The 23,802-nt window shown below is 44.9% G+C and overlaps 1 protein-coding gene across 3 annotated transcripts; it reads right to left on the bottom strand.

The window, feature by feature from the left end:
• Window positions 1-2,278: 2,278 nt before the first annotated feature.
• On the bottom strand, window positions 2,279-22,716 carry ADSL (adenylosuccinate lyase). Of its 3 annotated transcripts, none has more exons than XM_014964144.1 (13): window positions 22,475-22,716; window positions 14,697-14,900; window positions 13,699-13,743; window positions 12,849-12,928; window positions 10,352-10,523; window positions 10,003-10,049; window positions 9,511-9,601; window positions 8,606-8,675; window positions 7,039-7,186; window positions 5,048-5,138; window positions 4,377-4,466; window positions 2,722-2,898; window positions 2,279-2,423 (listed from the first exon to the last, which is right to left on the bottom strand). In XM_014964144.1, exons 1-13 carry the CDS (start codon window positions 22,628-22,630, stop codon window positions 2,337-2,339), a joined length of 1,458 nt encoding a protein of 485 aa, XP_014819630.1. In that variant the 5' UTR covers window positions 22,631-22,716; the 3' UTR covers window positions 2,279-2,336. The 3 variants fall into 3 exon arrangements, with proteins under 3 accessions (XP_014819630.1, XP_014819629.1, XP_014819631.1); XM_014964143.1 differs by lacking the exon at window positions 22,475-22,716 and adding an exon at window positions 20,755-21,006; XM_014964145.1 differs by lacking the exon at window positions 22,475-22,716 and adding an exon at window positions 16,339-16,529.
• Window positions 22,717-23,802: the final 1,086 nt, after the last annotated feature.

The following is a 23,802-nucleotide window of genomic DNA, read 5'->3' as shown; positions in this document are numbered from 1 at the left end:
CCTCAGCGGAGCCCCCGCCGCGCCGTCCCCACAGGGCGGCCGCCCGACCCCGACCTCAGCGGCCCCACGCGCCGCTCCGGAGGGCGGCGCGAGGCGCATGCGCGGCATCCGGGCGGCGGCGCGGGGCACTGTGGGAGTTGTAGGCTCTGTGGGGGCTGTAGGCGCTGTAGGCCGCGGCGGGACCCGGAGAGAGGAGGGGAACCTCTTAAAAGGAAGGGGGGGCGTCCCTCGGGCACGGCGACAACGCGTTGAGCGACCTCGGTGTCTTCTCCAGCTTCCCGAACACAGGGGAGGCGGCGCGAAGCTGCGGGGTGAGGGGGGGGCAAGGCCCCGGGAAGGCAGCGCTCAGCCCCCCCGCAGCCGCAGAAGCTTGGTGGGGTTTTTTCCATCATTCGGGTCTAGGTTATTTTCTCCTCCGAGCGTGGCACAGGCCCACTGCCGCTTCACGGGTGGCATCCATTGCTGGCACAGGCTACAGGTAATTCCAGGTTATTACAGAATAATCTGGAAGAGTGATTTGGCCTCGCCAATTAGTCAAGAGCTGCTTCTGAAGGCCATCATGGTGACCCACTCCCAATGACCAAGCCATCTCTGGCTGCTGCCTCTGCCAACCACTCTGGAAAAAAGAAAGCAAAGTCCCAAACCAAGCTCTTCTAAAGAGGAGTAAAAACCTCCAGAAGGATCTCCGTGTATCATGTTTTCTATTAGGGTAGCATTTTCCCTGTGTTATTCTTCTTAAACTTCCCAGGAAAACAAGTCCAATACCTCACAGGTGGCAGCGTCTATCCAGCACAAAGATTTATTTCCAGATGTTGGGAAAAGATACGTTAGCTGTTCCTCCTCTTCTCTGCACAGGGTTGATTGTGGGTTTTTTTTTTGAATCCCACAAAGGAGGAAAGACGACCCAAAAAAAGGAGGACTTTCATGTCTATCTGTTTTCTTTCTTGGCTATCCATTTGTGTAATAGTTTGAAAATCACCAGCCTTCAATTAGAGTTATCCTTTTCAAACAGATGGCTAATTAAATGTTAATAGCACAATCAGGCAAAACGTTTTAAACACCATAAAACTCACAAACGTTTGAGACATTTTGAATGCCACAATCTAGAGGTAAGGTAAAGCCAGAGCCATCTAGGCAGATGAGGGGAGATCATGGCCTGAAGCTTCTCGCTTCTCTGACTACTTGATATAAACAAGACTCATTAAAACATACTGTATTTTGAAATCCTCTTTAAACACTGATGGTCTCAAGGAGAGCAGGTAGCTTCTTTCAATTAGTTCTCCTTTTCTTCATTCTCTCTAGCAATCACACTTCAAAAAGAATAAAATAATTCTGATAATGCCATTTCTCAGAGTCTGAATGAATAGCAGAGGTAAGAGGGAGCTTTTTATGGCATTGAAGCTAAAGAAACATGCAATGACGTAACAACACTGGAAGAAGAGGTAAAGGAGTCATTCCAGTTTAAGGCAAAGCAAGAAGAGTTTGGTCCACTACTGAATGTACAGTAAAGCACAAACATTACAAACCAGAACATTCAGGATCAGAAATAAGACCAAGTTCCTGAATTTCTCTGCCATCCAATTAATTCCAACATCTTTTTTCTTTCCTTATCAGACAAAACTTACTTACTGTAGAGAATGACTCTCTCATGCCAGAGTCCACCTGCCATTCAGTATCAAGCACCTACAGCCAAGGACCTGGAAAAGTAAATCACCATGGCCGGTTCCTAACCCACAACTGTAAAGATGATTTTCAGAAGCTACAGAGCCACAGTTACAGTATTAAACCAGGAAGGGAGCACTGAAGAACCACCAGTTTGATGAGCCAAGAAGTTCCATGGCCTCTCCCTTTCATGATTTCTAATTTTTTTGGCCTGTTTGCACCCCAAATCACAGTACTCCGAAAGCCAAGACAACCTTTTATCATCTTTTGAGACACTTGTGGAGAAAGTTTAAGAGTAGATGAATAAAATGGAGATGGGAGGGGGCTCGTCAACAAGTCATTGCTCTTCAACAAGTCAGTTATACATGAATGTCAGGCAGCACCTGGCATTGCTGTATAAACAGCTGGCAGTGCTCTGCAAGGGGCCAATGAAAGGTACTGTGATAAAATTACCTTGTCACAATCAACCGTTTCTCAGTAACTCAGCACACAATAGATGGAGGCTTAATTAAACAGCAGACAAAGAATGAAAAGCCCATCTGGAATCAAGGTGGCTGTAAGCTCTGGGGGTTAAACTTACTGTCGAGAACCAAAATAACATGACACAGTAAACAGACCTGGTTCAGTAAGGCTTTTATTATCTTCCTGTGCCCACACCGCTTTGCAGAATATACCTAAAGGGCCAGCTCGATTTTCCCACCCATCTTGCTTTGGTATGGAATCAGCGCTGGTCGAACCTCCTCCTTCAGGAACTTTGCCACCTGTTCAAGAAAGACGGGAAAGAGAAAATTAGCAAAAGAAAGGCTTCTCTTCTCCTCCCCATTCAGACCTGCTTGTCTTTCTGGGGTTTCTGTTTCACAGGGACACTTGGCAGCCTGATCATCCAGGATCAAAAATGCAAAGCCCACAAGGAAGCCAAGGAAAACAAGAGAGAAATGTGTCTGCCTTAATAGTATGGGCATAGGTACATAATATGTACGCTCTCTGGCAAAAAAGAGGATGCAGAAAACACATCACATTACACCCTGTAACACCCCTAGCCTCTTCCCACTACTTTACCTGTTGAGGAGCACGTCCAGTGAAGGAGGAGGGATCCAACAGGGTTTCAAGCTGTTTATGGATAGGGCTGAAGTAAGGATCAGCACGGACCCGGGCAATGAAGTCATTATCACCCCCTTCCTGTTTCACTACAGCAGCTGCTTTCTGGGAAAGCACACGGATCTTCTCATGGCAATCCTGTAGGAGCAGGGGGAAGAGGAGGGGAAAAGAAAAAGGTCATTCCATTGCTTCTGACAGCACATGTTCATCCTTCCAGCTTGTGCGGGAAGGAGAAATACCGAAGTGTACTGCCCCTTGAGGGTAAACCAGTCTGAATGACACGTGTTCCCTGTTCATTTATACCACAAACTTACAACACTGGAATCTTTGCACTTCCTCAAACTCCCCAAATACTCTTAGGAGTCACTATAGGATTTTTTTTTTTTTTCAGTTGTTCTATTCCCTACTTGCATTATTTTTCCAAAGACAGACTATAGTAGCTGTTCCCATATTCTATGACCTGAAATACAGGAATTCCTTATTCACCACTAGTCAACCCCTGTATGGAACACTGTGGGAGCATAACAATGTAAAACCTCTACAGGTTTGGAAAAGAGAAAAGCACCTGTCTAACTTAATGAGCAATGAGACTATGTAAATCACGGCTTACACAAGGACAGACTGAAGGGAAAAAGCACCTTAAAAACTTGAGGGCCTTAAGACATTCTCTCCCAAAGAACTCTCACATGGCACTAAGACTGGCCAAACCCTTGTAACAGTTTTTCTGAAAGACTTTCTAATCCCTTGACTTCTGTGGAATCATTCTGTAAAAACAAGGAAAAAAGGATGTTTCCTGACTAACATCATGGGTGAGTTGCCTCAAGTGTTTCAGAGACCTAGAAGCACGTATCCTACTCAAAGCTTCTAAAAAAACCCTTCTGCTATTACTGTCTTCCCAGTTTAACTTCTGTGCCTGATGTGGAAATAATCATAGAAAGAAAAATTACTATCTAAAGGTAAGTGAAAATAAACTGGTTTATTAAGATGTAAATTTGATTATCAGTTTTAAACGGAATTGTGAAATTAAATGATAAGCCAATGTAATCTAATTGCATCTGGATTTATTTACTAAGGAAAACATTTCATTTCAATTTGCTTGAACACAGAAAACTGAAGGAAGGACCATAAACAAAATTAATAATAAAAAGCACTATACTGAATTAGGGATGAGTGACACATGAATGAATGGTTCTGCATGGTCTTACTTGCTTTTTTGTTAACAGCACTGATTCATTCTTTTAATTTATAAGGTAGCCAACTGCCAACACTTTCCATTTAAAGAAGGCTGGCCTGTGTTCCAAGTTCCTTCAAACATTTACAAAAGGAAAACGCCTACTAGTATCTAATATAAAAATAAGTCTCCCTCTTCTCCAGCACAGACAGTCAGATTAGCTCAAACACACAGTGTTCCTAACAGAAAATATGGATCTCCACAATGACTCTCTCCTCAGAGAGCAGAGTCTGACTTTGCAGCACCAGTGGAATATTAATAACTCTGTGGGAGTAGATGGAGAACAAAGAAAGGTGAGATGATCGGGACAAGAGCTCAGGTACTTTTCTTTCTCAGGAGTCAAATGCCAAGCAGTGAACAAAGGTATTTTTGACTGCACTTGTACCTGACGATTGCCTCCTGCTTTCACCATCGCCATGATTATATTCTCTGTGGCCATGAATGGCAGCTCCTGCCGGATCCTCCTCTCAATCACCTTAAGCAAAAACAAATAAACAAAAGAAAAAAAAAAGGAGAAAAAAGAAACAGCATTATAGCAATTCTGTAGACAACTGGGACTCCTGGTGAAGCTTTCCTCTCCCTTTGAATCTCCAGGACTGGACAGTAATGCAAAGATAATCTCCCTTTTTGAACGTAGCTCTGGAAATCCAGGCACTGAAGCTGATAATACATAGAAGCTAGGGATACTTGGAAGTAAGGGGCATTACTGTCTAAAAGATGTACAATGAATTTTCTTTCTAACCTGTAGGTAAGTTACAGAACTGTATGAGATCCGTCTTGACAGTACCTTTTGGCAGTAAGTTCTACAGACCCATTGTGTAGTTAAATGAAAAATATCCTTTTTGAGAGATTTTTAATTTGCTATATTTTGGCTTCAACAAGTACCCTTTCATGTCTGCCCTGCAAACAGTGAGAATATGGGGGAAGGGAGAGCAAAATTCAGAAACCCTTTGAACTAACAAGATAAAAATGTAATCCTTTGAGTGAGAGGATTTTTATACACTTATCAAGGCATTATCAAGGATGCAGCACTGCACACATTATCTCCTACTTTACCTTTGGATATACCACAAGTCCCTCGGAGATATTCTGCAGTGTACTCAGAATGATGTCAGCTGTGAGGAAAGCCTCGGCAAGACACACACGCCTGTGAAACACACATACCCAGAGCCCCAGTTAGCAATAAAGGCCTAAAGGCCATGTTCCAGTCTACCTCAGATCCAGCTCTTTACCTTCTGTAAATAATTCTGTAAGTAGCATTACTGTGGTCCTGGAACCGTTCTCCTTATGGGTACTTCTTGTTGCTTAAACGTCACAACCAGGAAAGCTAAAGAACATCTCGTAGCAGTAGCTCTCAAGCTGGGAGGAAGGGAGGGTTTTTTGGGGTTGGATATGGGTTTTTTTTGTGTCAGTAGAGAGAGAGGAGGCAATTTACACACATGGGACTACCTTCCCTTGTGTTGCCCTGTCTACAAGTCCTACCCTCCAGGAGTAAGATGTGCTGCACACACATGCCATGCCTGCCTGTGCTCAGTGAGGAACTTCCAAAGTGATCCATGCATTTGGTGGGGGCTTCCTCCAAAAGACCAGCTCCTGGTCACAATGGAAGCTCCTGACAAAAAGGAAAGGAGGGAAAGGAGAGGAATTGCGGGGATTGAGCTGTATCAGGCAAAAGGCTCGGCGTCACAGTGCAGCAATTACAGCATCATCCATCTGTGACAGCAGTGCCTGGCCCATTCTAAACTGTGATCTTTTAAAATATACTACCACTTGAATCTTGTGCTATATTTAAGGCCCTCAATTCTATCACACTGTCTTCAAAAGGACTTGGCTGTTTTGTAGGTTGCTTGCATTTTCTCTGGCTTGCTCTCTTTTCAAAACACTTCAGCTTTGACAAGAAAAATCCAAGGCACAGAATTTTTAAATTGGATTATGGACAAATGACCCTTTCTATTAGATGAAGTGAAAATAAAAATTGAAACATCTGAGTACATCTCTCAACACTTGGTAGGTTTAGGGAAAAAAAGGTACAATATCAATCAGAATTCAATTTCTTAATTTTACATTGTTTTCTGCTGTCTATGAAACTCTTTTCTTAACAAGACTAGCAGCTGCGGAGTCAAGTCCTTTTGATAAAAGATTGCCTATGCTTTCAGAAAATTTTATGTTTGTGGAGATGTTTTAAAAATGACATTCTTATCAACAATCTTAACACTAGTCTAGAGCCAAACTGCTGCTGTTCATTGTTCCACAAGCCCCGAATCTTAGAAATATAAGGATCTAAAGATTTCTAAGATTCTAGAAGATCAAATTCTGCAACAGAAGACTACTTTGAAATGAAAACGTTTCAAAGATAAATATGAGTTCTGTGCAAATTTAGTACTAACTGGAAGATGGAAGCATTGAATTTAATTGCTATAATTTACTTGATAATAATTATAGAGAACTTTTGCTCATCTCAAAATAGTCATAACAAAGAATCAGAAAACAAAGCAAATTTTGCTGAGCAATATCTGAAAGACCTGCACAGGTTTTCTTGAAACATTACTTATTAAAAGTAAATGTTTGTGCTCTTTCTTTAGGATCCGGACCACTTCTTATAAAGAACACTTACAAAGAGATGAAGTAAATTTCTTTAGATTATTTGGAGGGTTAAGAGATTACAGATAAAATGCTGAATTACTCTTCAAGAAGTGATAAAAAGCAGGGTCAAAAAAAACATTCAAAACAGACAGGGAGGAAAATCTGAGAACCACTCTACTGTGCTGTTGAAACAGGAAGACTACGAGAGCATTTTATTACCATGGCATCTCCATCCCTCCCTCTCTCTGCTGGTTTACTTTGCAGAAGACGTTAAAAAAAAAACCCTAACAGTTTTCATCTGATCTTATAGAGGAAACCAGTTTGCAGTCTCTAGATTTTATTGAGACTTTTCATCAAGGTGGTAACTTGTGGTTTTAGTTTAAAAATAGTATTTTCTAAATACATCAGAGGACCTTCCTGCTGAATACCTTCTGAAATTGCTGCCTGGCATGATCTAAACACACCTGTTGGCACTGTCATCCAACGTTCGCTCAAACCACTGCACAGAGGCTGTCTGGAGGGGATCCAGCACCAGAGTCATCAGGTGTCGAGCCAGGCTGCAGCAGCGCTCCGAGCGCATCGGATTCCTCTTGTAAGGCATAGCACTTGAACCTGGGGAAGGAGAGCAAGCGATGGAAACGGGGGAACAGAAGTAGTGCATTCAGGAAGAAGAGATGAAGGTGCACCCCCAGGTAAGAAGAATGTGTCAGAAATCATGTTTTTGACTGAAGCCTCAAAACATGATGATTTTCAAAGGACAGAATCACAGAATCTTCTAGGTTGGAAGGGACCTTAAAGATCATCTTGTCCAACCGTCAACCTACCTGACAAAAAGAGACACCCGCACAACAAACAAAAAGCATCACCATCACTAAACCATACCTCCCAGCACTACATCAACCTGTCTTTTGAACACCTCCAGGGATGGTGCCTCAACCACCTCCCTGGGCAGCCCATTCCAATGTCTGATAACCCTTTCGGTGAAAAATTTTTTCCTAATATCCAGCCTGAACCTCCCCTGGAGTAACTTGAGGCCATTTCCTCTCGTCCTGTTGCCTGTGACTTGAGAGAAGAGATCGACCCCCACCTCTCTACATCCTCCTTTCAGGGAGTTGTAGAGAGCAATAAGGACAAAATGGAATAAAGAAAATGACAACACCACACTTCCCCTTCAGATTAGAAACATCCAAACGTGGGAGAAAAAAAAATGAGAAGATGTTTTGCAATTCTGCAAAACAGAAGTAGTACTACCACATAAAAAGAACAAACAGACTTAATTTTTAATGCAGTATTTAGCACCATCTCTCGAACCTACCCATGGCAACTTTAGCAGTGTTCAAGACCGCATCTGCTCAATAACATTCTCCTTCAAGGTCAGACACTTATAGTGCTGCCTGTTGCTCTGGTGAATGGTTATCAAAACTGTCCATAGAATGTAGAGCGGTTCAAGAAATAGATACGACTAAGGCTTAATTTGCCTATTCAATTCCACGCAACTATTTAGGGGGTCTGAACTTTCTTCCAACCAAGATCCAAGACTCTATATTCCTTCTTCCCTTATACCAATGTCAGAATCACATCATTGGTACTCTGCTGGCAAGGGTCCAGCCCAGTTTCATTGTTCCAAATGTGTTCTGCTTATAAAGACCAAAATGCTGAGTCAAGCTGAAAACCTACAGCTCCACTCAGCTTCATGAGGAATGGAAAACACTAAGTACCCCTCAGACCCAAGTCTTCCTCTGTGGGGAACAGGGCATGCATGATTGCTGCTGCTCTTCCCCAAAACCCGGAAAGTGCATGAATGAAAATCTGATTTTAATTACTTAATATCCAGAAACCTTTGGGTAAAGTGCCTTCTTCCCCCCCCACCTTCTTTTTCTTTAAAAAAGACCCAAAATACTAACAATATCAGAACCCCAGTTAACTTAAAGCAATTTCTGTCAGTTACATTTCTAAGTTTGCTTAAAAGGCTGCACCAACATAAATGAAAAGATATATATACTGGTCCAAGAAATATCTCCCATCACTTACCAATCTGGTCTTTCTCAAAAGGTTCCTCAATCTCCTTCAGGTTGGCCAGAAGACGAATGTCAGTACAAATCTAGGAAAAAACTCAAGAAATTAACAAACAGAACCAAACTAACACACCAATATATAATCCTGTTAGCGTTCTTTGAAGTGCTTGCATCTGTGTCCAAGAAGCAAACTGGGGAACAGTGAAAAATTTGACAAAAATAACTGACACTGCAATCATACTTCCTGGCCTAAAACTCCCAGTCATGAAAACATAAGGAAAAAAACATTTACACTGTATTAGAAGAGAAGAGGACCCCAAGAAGGGCAAATGTTTGCAGGGAATGGAAGACAGACAAGGAGAGTACGCTGAAAATGTGTAATAAAATTACAGAGTGATTTGAAACACAGATAATGTGTGCTCAGCGAACCAGCCAGCCTACAAAACTAAAACAGAAGAAAATACCACAGATCACTTTAGCCCAAGAGAAAGAGGAGGGAGGGAACAGAGATAAATCAATGAAAGGCATCCACAAGGACAGAGAGAATACCACCGTTATCAGAGAAGCAATTAACTAGGAGCAAATGGTGAAATTTAAAAACTCATACACCACTAGGAAAGACATTTACTATAATTGGATCAATTTAGCATAGATTAGGGTAATATCTGGTGTGGGATTTTTGTTAACCCATCTTAGAATCTGCCCAGTAAACTTGCTTTATTTGCCATTGGTCTTAAGATCTTTGAGGTTTGATTACTAGGCGTGTATGCAGTGGTGAATTTACGCAATCACAAAGAGAACAGCTGAACAAGGAATGCCAATTAATATTTTTTGAGAAGAGCATTCTGCAGCATGACCACCTTCACTTCAAGATCTAAAACATTTCCCCTTCTTCCCGATGTATACAAACAGGATGCTCACCTTGTGTACAGATGCCCCAAGACTGGCCAGCACAGACAGGACTTCAATATCCACCTTGCGACTATAGGTTTGCCCTGTGACCATATAAGACCTACAAACAAGCAGAGAAGTTGAGCAGTCCAGACAGATATAACGGTTCTACAAGACTTTGAGCAAGAAGTGACATGGCTCTCAAAAGCAGAGGGCCATCATTCTGCCCTGATGAGAACAACTTTGGATTCAGGCTGTCAGTTCTGAGCAGCATGCAGATGGGAGAGAGACAAGCAGAGGAAAAAGCCATGCTTTGACAGGGAGACAAGAAGCAGTGGCCTGTTTAGGAGGTAAAGTTTCCTGAGGAAAGCTGAGGTCGGGAATGGAAGATGGCAAGGGGAGGTAAGTCAACAGCAGCACAGATGTCAGTCTGGCAGCCAGGGGAATCTGGGCCAACACGGACAGCAGGAGTCACACTTTGCTCACACCAAATTTAGGTGACTAAGCATGCTTGTTACATACCGCTTAAATCCTGCCTTTGCAGTCACTAATCTGTCCAGCTCTTCAACCTCAGGGTGAAGAAAAAACCAAAACAAACAGAGCTCAGAATGCAACAACAGGGAAGGTCAGCAACAGGGAAGGGAACCTTTGCTTTTCTCACTTTACTGTCAACAAAGGTTTTACTTGCTGGGAAGCACCCCCTCCCCAGATTCTGCTCACTTTCACATTGGGCCTTGCCAGTGAGCCCCGGAGGGATCGTAGTGCCCTTGTCAGAAAGGCCACAACCTCCATGTTCCCCCCAAAGAGAACAGCATTCCAGAGGGGAGAATTGCCAAGATTGCAAGTCTACACTCTGGGCTGTCTGACTTACTTTACTATGGTCCCCCTCAAAGAGCTGCAAGAAGCTGGCCTGTGTGCCAGTGGTGCCTTTTACACCCCGAAAGCGCAGGTCATCCCGAGCCCGCTCCAGGTTGCGCAGGTCCATGCACAAGTCCTGAATCCACAAGCAGCAGCGTTTCCCCACGGTGGTGAGCTGTGCAGGTCTGAAAACAACCAAGAACAGAATGAGAGTCATTGGCAATCTGCACAGTAACTCCTCACGGATGACTTTGCTGCTGAGTCTGCTGTTAAGAACCCCTTGCAAGTTGGTCTCTCTGACTCCTTTGGGCAGAAATTAGAAAGATCTGGCTTATGCAGGAAGATGTAACAGCACTTGTATATCACCAATAAACGGTACTGAAGATATGATCATTCTTTTCAGGAATTAGATGTAATTACATCAAAAGAAAACAGTAATTGTAGTTTGTGTATGCGCTAGGGGATTAAGAAATCAGTGAGAATGGGTCTCTCTGAAAGCGTTTCACCACTACAGCTTTGGAGAGTTTCTTAAAGAAAAGTGACGGGAGGCCCAGTAGTCAGAATGGCAACAGAAATGGGTTTCACGGTGTTTTTCCAGAACTCTGGAAAAGCCTCATGCAGTTTAACTAAGGCGGCTCCCCCCGCCCGCTCCTGCCTCCCTCCGCTGGCGGAGGGCGCCCCCTGGCGGAAAGGGGGCCGCCCCGCACCCGGCGCTCTGCCCGCAGCTCCCTCCCGGGGGGCTGGGAGAAACCGGGGGTGCATCTATCCCCCGCCCCGATTCTACTCGCCCAGGGCAGAGAGGGCATGCTGGGGGTAATGTATAGCTCACGGGTGTGAATTTCGCAGTGTGGAAACACCTGAAATCAAGCTGTGATTTTAAACGGTTCCTCTAAGGGACTGTTCCTTTATATTTATAAAAAGGCACTCCTCAGCCTCTGGGCAAACATGCAATAATTAACAACATTGTTAGTCGACTTTTTTTGTAAAACCTCCACCTTGAAATAAATATCTGCAAGCTTCAACCACTCTGTCCCCCTGCAAATGCTTTGAGGAGAAAATGGGGGTATTATGCAGAACCTAGAATTTGAAATATTTCAAATTATCTGCACAAACTCCAAAGACAACCTGTATACTACTTCAAAAAAAGCACATGCACATGAAAAGGGTGCTCCTGATCAAGCTCAAATGTAAAAACGAAGGATACAAGACATGGAAGCAGGGACGGGTGATCCAGGAGGAATACAAAGAAACTGTCCAACGCTGCAGGGATGGGGTTAGGAAAGCCAAAGCCCACCCACAGCTTAAATCTGATGTGAGATGTGAAAGGTGACAAGAATGGCCTCTGCAAGTATGTAAGCAGCAGAAGAAAGGTTAGGAAAAACATGGACCTATTTGTAGATGGGGAAGAGGCCTTGCTGACAAGGGACACAGAAAAGCCAAGGTATCAATGCCTTCTTCACCTTAGTTTCTACCACTTTGCCTTACATACACTTCTTGAATACTCCTATGTACCCTTTCCAAAAGCCAAGATAAAAGTGAGCCCAGAGAATACTCCTCTGAAAAGCTGTAGATGAAGAGGGACCTATGACTAGAGCTAATTGAACTGACACGGCATATACAGCAAGACAATTAATCAGACACCTGACCTGATGCTCCCACTCTCTTTCGGGAGACATTTTAAAGTGCCAGACACTGAGTCTAACATGACCTGTGCTTAATTTCCCTTCCTCGGGTGTTTGTATCACTGGGGTAGAAGATCCAGGCTTACTTCACAGCATACAGTTTAATGCCTCTGAAAGCAAACTGTCCTCATGAAGCAGCAGATTAATCTACCCCAACAACAGACCTATCCAGATCTCGCTGTCCTTTGACTCAGTAGTCTGCCTAAAAGCTATTCTATTCTAGTCTAGTCTATTCACAGTCAATGTCAGAAATGCTGCACAAGAAGCATAAGTTTCCCAAGAGACAGAAAACAGTATAATCCTGTTAAACAGAAAAAATTCTTCCTGACTTTTCCCAGGGATCCGTATAGTGATATATGAAAACTGATGGATCCTGACTCATCCCTTTAGAAGAAAGTTTCAGCTTTAGTGACAGAGCAGCTCTGGTAACAAGTAGCCAGTAACAAACCTTTCTAAGCTGCAGCTGAAACTAACTTAATTAAGTGATAGAAAAACAAACATAAAGAAAATGTGACTGCAAGACAGTCTTACTGCAATTCCCAGTCATGCGTTTTGGAACAGCCCAGAATACACACATCTGTGTTCACCAGGAAGCTGTGTTAAAACAACTGCTGAGAGCTTGTCAAAGCAACAGTTCAATTGCCTGAGACAGGGCTGGAGGTAGACACGTATTACTTTTCTGAACCTCCAACAATGTCTTAATGACGTCCAGCAGTACCAACTGCCGCTGGTCAGAGATGGGCAAAAGGAGGATAAAAGAAAGGAGTAGCAGGTCAGTTTATCAAAGCACAGCTGACAAAATGAAAGCAAAAGCTGATGGCTACTTACTGGTAGTGAGTGAAGCCCAAAGTAGGCAGGTCAGCGTACTTCTCAGCAAAGTCGGCCAGCCGGCTGATCACCCTTGCGAGCTGGTGGATGCAGGAAAAATAGGAAAGAGAGAAAAAAAACAACCCCAAAGCAGAAGCTAGCATGCTTAAGCACCACTATATTGTGAAAAAAAGGGGAGGAAGACAACTATGGAATCCTTGAATACCCCCTCTTAATTGCAGAATACAGTGTGTTTCATTTTTTTCAGGGCATGCATGTCATTTCTGTTCACTAGAAAACTCAAGTAAGAGACAATAAAGTGGTTGGACTTCAGCTCAAACTCGTCTAAGTCCTCATGCCCAACCCAATCCTGAAGTTGGTTTATCCCTGGATATGTTCTTTATTCCTGGAATTAGCCAGAAATACAGCTGCTTTGGGTATAATTGACACATGTGCAGCCCAGGGCAAATTGGGTGCCCGGTCAGATAGACAACACTGCGCTACACTCCCACTATATTTGACCCCAGAAAAATTGTATTACGTAGCTTCTTGAATGCTGACACGCTCCTAGGAATATAGTTAAGGGGATGCCTAAACTAACCCTGACACCAGTACAGTTGTTTTCTGAAACTAGTACCCACGGCACAGATAAACAAGGAGTTGCTTATAATTCCCATGGTGAGCAAAGAAGCTTTGGGGAAATACTTGAGACAGGAAAGGAAGATTAACTGTTCACTTTCTCAAAAATAATCCAAACAGAAAGCTTCTCCTAGCTTCCCAGCAAGGCTTGGGAAAATCAGAGTTAAACACAGGCTATTCACAGGATGTCAGCCCTTCCCACTTGAGACACAGTACACAACGGCCTTCTCACCGTGGGTAGCAGCAGGTTAAATCCATCACGGAGGACAATCAGATCCTGAAAGAAGCAAAGAAAGAAAGTTTGGGCCGTGTCTGAAGGACCAGACATATAGGCTTCTCTCAGAGAGGACACAGATGATTAAAATATGCTTTGTCCGCTCCAAAGTCTCTTCTTAAAATGAAAACTCTGCTTTCCTTCTTGTACCAGAACTTGCAGTGAACTTGGTAATGACAAAAATGCTGAATCCATCATTGCTCCTTCAATACTGTCCAGAGAAAGTCATACTGGGCAGTAGAAGACCGATTTCCACTGACTGGGTAGGAATGACTATTTCGAGATACTCAGGACGCCCATGGAATGACAGACTAAATCATTAATCCCAAGTGGAAAACGAAGGCACTGTAGTTTAAGGCAGCAGGAATGTGAGCGGACTGATCAGGCAGCAGTCATTTTTTATTCCTTCTTTTTAGACTGAGGTGGCAAGTGCCAGAAGGAAGCTGGTATTACCTAAAAGCCAAACAGGCTTGCAAATGAGTAGAATAAAAATAATCATGCAGCAGCTTCTTGCAATGACTTGGACACAGGAGAACAGCAATATATACACTGAGAAATTAGGCTTTAGTTTGCACTCAGTTTTAGACAGGTTTTTCCCAAACATTTTACAGTTCTGTAGAACAGTGGTACTTCCTTCTTCTCTTAACACACTTATCCATTCTCTTGGCCACCGAAAAGCTTTATTTACCTTGAATTAATAATTCCAACCAGCAGTTGAAAGCTTACATGCTGCGTATGTCAGAAGTGGCCTTGTTCTGTAAGTCAGTGAACTCTTGTACTGCTGGCAAGACTGACAGTTCACACGTGTCTGCGTGCGTTTGTAACTCTCAATCTCTTATCTCCTTGAATATTTAATATTATTTTATAGAGAAAAGTTTATAAAGAGCTATCATGTAAACAACTGTAGCTTTGTTTTGTCCAGCTCTGCAGTCAGGAAACGGAAAAAACCGTATTACCGTATTATCCCCTACGTAACAGGAAGTTGCTCCAAGGTGAATGATGGCCGCTGCTTTAGGACAACAGTGGGCAAAGGTGTGAACATGGGCCATCACATCGTGACGCAGCTTCTTCTCTTCCTCCGCCGCCATCTCAAAGTCAATGTTGTCCAGATTGGCTTCCATCTCCTTTATCTGCTCATCTGTGATTGGAAGCCCAAGTGACTGCAAGGGGAAAAAAAACCTTTCTATTTATTTTTGTCTTTAAGACACAACTCAAACTGAGACAGAAGCTGTTTAGATAATTTAATCTCATATGACATCTCATGGAAGCATGGCAATTTGGCATAATCAAGAGCTCTAACAGCAAGCACTTTCATTTTCATTCTAGGGTTCTCCAACCTTTTCCAACATGATAGGACAGTTTTAGGGCTTACATGTTCCTCTTGGGCTTCACACTTTCCTCACTCATGTAACATCCCTGTGATAACTACAAAAATTAGATGTGTGGGGAAAAGTGATATAAATATAGTAAAGTTTTAACTTCTTTTAATGAAACTTACCTTTGGGTAAAGAACAATCCAGCTACTATGCGACTATAGTTTTTGTCAGGAAGAACTCTTTGGACTGCAACTGGACCCACACAACTGTAAACAGTGGGCTTAGAACATATGGAAAGGTACATATGTCCGTACCTTTAAAAAAAGCCCTAGGGTATCTCATCTCAGCCTGAATCCAGAAGCTTGGGAAATCAGTTACTTGACCTGGAAGCAGGAGATAAATGCTCCTAGCTCATGTTCAAAACCATTTGGCAAGCCTTTTCAGCAAGCTGACTTAAAAACAGAGTAAGATACCAAACCACAGAATTACACACTGGTAGAACTCTTGCATAGCTCTGTGCTTGCACAAGCTAACTAAGCTGAGAAAAATGTATTTTCCTGATACTGAGAGTTTAAAAGGCTCACAATGAACTTGGCATTACTGTCTTTTTCAAATTAAAATGCTATTGTCTTGTGCATTAGCAATTAGAAGTCACCAGCCAAGAAGCTTCAAAGATACAATGTATTTCAAAAGCTGGTTCTGTTCAGAATCAAACTGACTGAAAAAAACCACGTTTTGCAGATGTGGAATCTGGAACTAGACAAGACAGCAACTGAAGCAGATGTGTCTTTAAGGTCCTCATCAGATAATTAGTACCCACACAACTTAAAATATGATGCTGTAAGTGTGTACACAGCCGTGAATGTCCAAATAAATGAGGACAAGCACCTGGCCCCACACGGCTGTCTGAGGTGCACCGGTACGGACAGAAACTGCCTGAAAGTGCACAGGCAGCTCAGCAGGGAACACACTCCTGTGCCAGGACTAACATCTCATGCCTTGTTCACACAGCCGTGATCTGTTGGGAAAACCTGAGCACAGTGTGCAGTCACTGACAGCCACAGAGAGAGGAAATAAATCATCTCCAAGAAAAGGGACTACTTGTCACAGGAATACACCCAAGGCAGGGTAGCGCCAAAGCAAACGCTCTTCTCTTGTGCCCACAAACATCACATCAGGCATCTTCCCAACGAGTTTTTGCTGATACTGACAGTACCTCAGGAAGAAAGACTCAAATATTCTTCAAAACTGTCTACCTAGGGAAACTAGGTAGGAAAACTACCTGAGGGAGAACACAGGGTCTTCTCCAAAGCACTACAGGTCAGTGATGTGCTCTCTGGATTGTGCTTTTAAGGTATCATTCCTCCAAGGCTATTCCGATACTTTGATGCACGGCTAAAACCACTATGACTCTTCATTCATCCCTATTCCTAAAGGGCAGCGCAGAGCAGGCAGATGATATGGAACACCTCCTGCAAACAGAAGGAGAACACCAGGCTGCTCATCTAACAAAGAACATATGACAGAAAAATAATGAAACTTAAATTTGGACAAAAACATAGACTGAGGGCTACTATAGGCTCTTATAAGAGAGAGAACATTCACATTTCACATATGCAAAACATTTTCTAGTCAGTTTACTAGTCATCCTGACCGCAGGATGTCAAAGCCACTTCTACAAGAAGGAAGAGCTCCATGAAATTTGTACTTGACTTTCAAACAACATATTGTTTAGATCAAGAGTTCAAAATTATAAACAAAAAGAAAAAAAAAAAAGATGTTAATAGAAGCATTATAATACAAATGAATTTACATTAGGAAAAAAAACAACCTAGAGTCTTGGGATGGATATAAACTCAGACTCTACAGCTCTTGAACTTTCCCAACTGACAGTAGTTAAAGTTCAGGATTAGTTTAAGGTGCTCTCTTTTACTAACCACACACTTTGCTGAGTCTCCTCTTTCAAACCCTGGGTATTGCCTGCTGTAAGGAACAAAATGCCAACTGTAGTGATTTTCTGTCTAATCCAGTTTCCAGTAAAATATTTTTCAGTTCTTATTTCACATATTCCAAGTGGACTACTTGAAAATTTCTCCCATAAGTACAGTGAATAATGAACCCATTTGCCCAGCCCTAAACTTTACCACTGAACTGCATGTCCTCTCTTTCGGAAAACCTACGGTTAGATCTTCTAATATTGTGATTTACTACAAAACAAGAGTAAGTACTGTCTATAGTTCATTCATTACTTTTTTTTTTTTATGTGCCCCCAAAGAAATACTATGTATCTTCAATAAGGATGACTGGAGAAGCAACAGATAAATGTCTTGAAAGCGAGGACAAGTCCTGGAGTAAATATTGCCCACAGTTCATTTATTTCATTTTTTTTTAAATGTCCCCCCCAAAAAGAAATACTTTGTATCTTCTGCAAGGAACCCAGGGAAACTGCTTATATCTATACCTAACTGATTCCTGACAGAGCTAACAGGTGCTGAAAGCAGCTGACCCTTCCTCCTTCAGTCCAGAGCTGACATCAGAAGTCAAACTCCTCTGGAATGAGGAGACAGATAAAAATAGCAGTCTCCCTCTTCCCGCTACAAAAAGGGTGCCCAAGAAATTGCAAGATCTGTCTCTGCTTTCTGGGAACAAAACTCTGCAATGGGAGGGAAAGCAAGGGTCAAGGGACAGGGGAACCCCAAGTTCAGGGCTTGGGAGTGGAACCTATAAGTCTCACGCTGGTTCTTTCAGCAGCTCACTTTCTCTGATCGGGCAAGTCGTGTAAAGTGTTTTGTTCTTTGTTCTGGTTTGAGGTAAAACAGAACTAATTTTCTGTTTTGTAATTTTACTTTTTTAGCTGGGCCTCTTCTAACTAACTAAACTCTGAAATTAACAGCATATTGTTCAGAAACTGCCCCCTCTCCCAGTGCTAAGACCTGCTTATACCAAGGAATGGTATGCAGAGAGGCCCTTGCTTATTCTTATTGCTATAACAACCAAGGTAACTTCGTTATTTGTCCCGTTGGAAGGTCAGAAGTGGAAAAGCGTAGAGGGGTCCCACCTGTAGGGAGGAGCGGACAGGACAGGTGACCCAAAACTGACCAACAGGGTATTCCATCCCATCTGCATCGTGCTCAGTATAAAAGCTGAGGGGATCAAAGGGTCAACTCTTTTTCTTCAATGGCTGATGTCCGAGGAGGACCCTGCCTGCTCGTCTGCCTTTGATCCCAATCCGAGCATTCCTGACTCCAGATCTGGAATGCAGCTCCTGTCCAACACCGATTCCAGCCTGGGACTTTTGCCTGTGCCTGCTGGTGACATGATCATTGTCCTGGGAGCGTGATACAGTCTTGTATATACTGTATATTTTTTTCCCTTTTTTTTCTTTCCTTATTATTATTCATTATTTATTAATATTTTCATTAAAGTAGCTTAGTTTTTTCTAAACTCACAAATCTCTTTTATCTCTTATTCTCCTCTCTTTTTCTTAGAAGGGGGAGGGAGGGGCCATCTGTCGTTCTGATTGGTCAATCTGGTCAAAACCACTTGAACAGAAGAACAGGTGACAATTATCTGCTGGAATTGATACAAAAGTGTTTAAACGATCATGCTTTGAACATGCAGAGCTCCTCGAGCATGCATTCTTGGTAATGACACTTCTGATACTAGATGAGATCTGCAGTCTGCTCCCTCCAGCATCTCAGCTGTGACAATACCCCTACAAATACTTACAGGGTGGGTGCCAAGAGGATGGGGCCAGTCTTTTATCAGTGGTGCCCAGTGACAGGACAAACCTGAACATAAGACTTTTCTATCTAAACACGAGGAGGAAATTCTTCACTTTGAGGGTGGCAGAGCACTGGAACAGGCTGCTCAGAGAGGTGGTGGCGTCTCTGTCTGTAGAGACATTCAAAACCCACCTGGAACAGTTTCTGTGCAAGCTGCTCTAGGTGGACCTGCTTTGGCAGGGGGGTTGGACTAGATGATCTCCAGAGGTCCCTTCCAACCCCGTATCATTCTGTGATTCTGTAATATTGAGCACGTGGTATTTCAGAAGGCAACTCCTCTTTTAACATAGCTGTACAATTACATCTTTAGCTGCTAAAACATCACCTTTGGTGCAGCATACTATTGATGAGGCTGCTGTAGTGGTATGATCCTTGAACGGAGAAGGAACACGTTAATGACACTGTGCTTGTTCATTCTCCAGCATGGTGCTTCTCTGCCTTTATGGCAATATTAACAGCCAGACCTGGTGCCTGGATTGCTTCCTAACAACCCCAGTACTTCAAAAATGCTAACTCAAGGACCCTGTACAAAACAAATGGGCAACTATTGACTCTGAAAGCTAAAGCTATCAAGTCAGAAGGCAGGGTGGTTTTGTATGGTTTTTTGGGGAACATATTACAGTTTTTTCACTGTCAAAAAACTGATACAAGTGACAAGGAATCAAGTTAACGCATCTTAAAAATTGACTGTCTCAACTAAGAAGTAATAATGGGCTGTACACATACCCCTAGTTGGGATCAAAGTCAGAGTAAGAAGGTTTAGCCTAAACTATATTTTAAAAATGTGTCAGACTCTACTAACACAATAGCCTGCAATCATACAGACGCATTCTCAGTTGCTGCTTCCTAACAGTTAAATAGATACCAAATTTCATGCTATCAGTTGGGATCGTTTTTTTTTTTTTTTGTGGCACTTGGCCTGTCAGAAAGGTCATAAGCCTTTCTGGGGTAACTGTTCTGCTCGCTTTAGCCCAAAGTAAACTTATCTGAGAAATAAGGACTCTCTAGAAATAACTGGCTGCAGATGCGTGGGGTGGTCCAGCTGGCACAGACTGACAGCAATCTGATTGAACAAGAGAGCCCATCTCATCAGTCACACCTCCTGAAAAGCAAACAGTCAAGCGCAGGAGAAGGCCACTGATGTTTGCTCAGAAGGCAACTCCCCTCCTCCTCCCCCAGAAAATACTCCCCCCAAAACCTGCTTAGCAAAGCTTTTGCAAAACTAATTTCACAAAGGGCAAAAGTGCAATGGGGAGGGTACGAAACACGAAGAGGTGATTTGCTGGGGGATCACAGAATGGCAGGGGTTGGAAGGGACCTCTGGAGATCATCTAGTGCAACCCCCCTGCCAAAGCAGGGTCACCTACAGCAGGTTGCACAGGATCACATCCAGATAGGTTTTGTCTATCTCCAGAGAAGGAGACCCCACAGCCTCTCAGGGCAGCCTGTTCCAGTGCTCTGCCACCCTCAAAGTAAAGAAGTTTTTCCTCATGTTGAGCTGGAATCTCCGGTGTTCCAGTCTGTGCCCGTTGCCCCTTGTCCCGTCACCTCTGAGAAGAACCTGACCCCAATCCTCCTGACACCCGCCCTTTAGGTATTTATAAGCATTGATAAGATCCCCTCTCAGGAGGACCATGTACAAAAGGCAGTTGGTTTTACACAAACAATGTTAGTGTAAAACCAGGCTTGCACACATTCCCACCCCCTCCCCGCGCTCTGCTCAGCCTTCCCGATCCCCACCCCCCCCCGGGCAGACCCAGGCGGCCGCTCGGTCCCGTTTCCCGCGGGGTGACAGGGCAGGCAGGGCGGGCCGTTCCCGAGCCCCGAGGGGACACCGCAGGGAAGCGGACCGGGGGCGTGAGGCAGTTTCCCCCCCACCCCAGGCCCAGCCCTCGCCCCCGTCCCGCCGTTACCTTCTCAGCCTGGGCGAGGTAGAGCCAGAGGCGGCGCCAGGTGCCGAACTTCTTCCTCTCGCTGAAGTTGAAGCCCATCTCGGGGCTGGCATATCGCGACACCAGGGGGGAGCGGTAGCGCGACAGCACGTCCTCCTTAGCGCCGGGGGTCGCCATGGCAGCAGCGGCGGCGGCGGGAAGGAGCGGGGCCGGGGGCCCGCCGGCAGCGGGGGATAAGGGCGGGCGGCGGCCCCGCCCCGCTGTCGCGACGAGGCCCCGCCCCCGGCGCGGAATACGGCACCGCGCGCGCAGGGGGAGGTGGGAGGGAAAATGGCGGCGAAGGCAAGAACAGACATTACGGAAAACACCAGCGTTAAATGCTTAGCAGCCAAACACATTTATTCTGATGTTTGCTCAGAAGGCAACTCCCCTCCTCCTCCCCCAGAAAATACTCCCCCCAAAACCTGCTTAGCAAAGCTTTTGCAAAACTAATTTCACAAAGGGCAAAAGTGCAATGGGGAGGGTACGAAACACGAAGAGGTGATTTGCTGGGGGATCACAGAATGGCAGGGGTTGGAAGGGACCTCTGGAGATCATCTAGTGCAACCCCCCTGCCAAAGCAGGGTCACCTACAGCAGGTTGCACAGGATCACATCCAGATAGGTTTTGTCTATCTCCAGAGAAGGAGACCCCACAGCCTCTCAGGGCAGCCTGTTCCAGTGCTCTGCCACCCTCAAAGTAAAGAAGTTTTTCCTCATGTTGAGCTGGAATCTCCGGTGTTCCAGTCTGTGCCCGTTGCCCCTTGTCCCGTCACCTCTGAGAAGAACCTGACCCCAATCCTCCTGACACCCGCCCTTTAGGTATTTATAAGCATTGATAAGATCCCCTCTCAGGAGGACCATGTACAAAAGGCAGTTGGTTTTACACAAACAATGTTAGTGTAAAACCAGGCTTGCACACATTCCCACCCCCTCCCCGCGCTCTGCTCAGCCTTCCCGATCCCCAACCCCCCCCGGGCAGACCCAGGCGGCCGCTCGGTCCCGTTTCCCGCGGGGTGACAGGGCAGGCAGGGCGGGCCGTTCCCGAGCCCCGAGGGGACACCGCAGGGAAGCGGACCGGGGGCGTGAGGCAGTTTCCCCAAGGGACCTCTGGAGATCATCTAGTGCAACCCCCCTGCCAAAGCAGGGTCACCTACAGCAGGTTGCACAGGATCACATCCAGATAGGTTTTGTCTATCTCCAGAGAAGGAGACCCCACAGCCTCTCAGGGCAGCCTGTTCCAGTGCTCTGCCACCCTCAAAGTAAAGAAGTTTTTCCTCATGTTGAGCTGGAATCTCCGGTGTTCCAGTCTGTGCCCGTTGCCCCTTGTCCCGTCACCTCTGAGAAGAACCTGACCCCAATCCTCCTGACACCCGCCCTTTAGGTATTTATAAGCATTGATAAGATCCCCTCTCAGGAGGACCATGTACAAAAGGCAGTTGGTTTTACACAAACAATGTTAGTGTAAAACCAGGCTTGCACACATTCCCACCCCCTCCCCGCGCTCTGCTCAGCCTTCCCGATCCCCACCCCCCCCCGGGCAGACCCAGGCGGCCGCTCGGTCCCGTTTCCCGCGGGGTGACAGGGCAGGCAGGGCGGGCCGTTCCCGAGCCCCGAGGGGACACCGCAGGGAAGCGGACCGGGGGCGTGAGGCAGTTTCCCCCCCACCCCAGGCCCAGCCCTCGCCCCCGTCCCGCCGTTACCTTCTCAGCCTGGGCGAGGTAGAGCCAGAGGCGGCGCCAGGTGCCGAACTTCTTCCTCTCGCTGAAGTTGAAGCCCATCTCGGGGCTGGCATATCGCGACACCAGGGGGGAGCGGTAGCGCGACAGCACGTCCTCCTTAGCGCCGGGGGTCGCCATGGCAGCAGCGGCGGCGGCGGGAAGGAGCGGGGCCGGGGGCCCGCCGGCAGCGGGGGATAAGGGCGGGCGGCGGCCCCGCCCCGCTGTCGCGACGAGGCCCCGCCCCCGGCGCGGAATACGGCACCGCGCGCGCAGGGGGAGGTGGGAGGGAAAATGGCGGCGAAGGCAAGAACAGACATTACGGAAAACACCAGCGTTAAATGCTTAGCAGCCAAACACATTTATTAGTCTTTTTTTTTTTTTTTTTTCTTTTTTTTTTTTTCCAGGAACCCAAAAATATTTTGTAGTTATAATGTAAGCAACTGAGTTGCACATAATACAATCATATCTTTCAAAAAATAAAAATAAAATAAAAACAAAAAAAGCTGTTTAAAAGCCCCAAAAAAACCTTCAGAAAACTTATATGTATTACACCATCTCTCAGTTTCAATGAAATGACGACGACTTAATTCCTTATTACTCTTAACTTGTCACACTCCAATTGTTCCAGTCTGTGCCCGTTGCCCCTTGTCCCGTCACCTCTGAGAAGAACCTGACCCCAATCCTCCTGACACCCGCCCTTTAGGTATTTATAAGCATTGATAAGATCCCCTCTCAGGAGGACCATGTACAAAAGGCAGTTGGTTTTACACAAACAATGTTAGTGTAAAACCAGGCTTGCACACATTCCCACCCCCTCCCCGCGCTCTGCTCAGCCTTCCCGATCCCCAACCCCCCCCGGGCAGACCCAGGCGGCCTTTTTTTTTTTTTTTTTTTTTCTCTAAATCCAGCATGAGAAATACAGTACCTGCTATGGCAAAAATACACATAAAATGCAACATTTCAGCTTATTTGTACATTAGTAGAGTTTAAACATTTTATTGTTGGGTTTTTTTTTTTTCTTTTTAAGTGAACCAGTGATTTTAAGTACCACTATACTAAAAGTAAAATAAAAATATAGAAAAGGAGGAGAAGGGGGAGAGGGGAGGGGGGCAGCCAGCCGTACAAGAGCACCTTCTAAAGTGCTGAGTTTCTGTGTCCATGGAAAACCCTTAGAGCAAGTTCAAACATCTGAGAGTGGTACGGGATGGAAATCGGGATGAAACCTGGATAACGCAGGACATTGGGGTCCTCTCCTCTCCCTTCTCCCCGTTTTGTCCTGTCTTTGATTTACTGCGCGCTTGAGAAGGGGG

Source organism: Calidris pugnax, unplaced genomic scaffold (assembly GCF_001431845.1).
Source record: "Calidris pugnax isolate Ruff unplaced genomic scaffold, ASM143184v1 scaffold44, whole genome shotgun sequence".
NCBI lineage: Eukaryota > Metazoa > Chordata > Aves > Charadriiformes > Scolopacidae > Calidris > Calidris pugnax.
The sequence above is the reverse complement of the archived record's forward strand: the minus strand, read 5'-3'. Positions and strand labels throughout refer to the sequence as shown.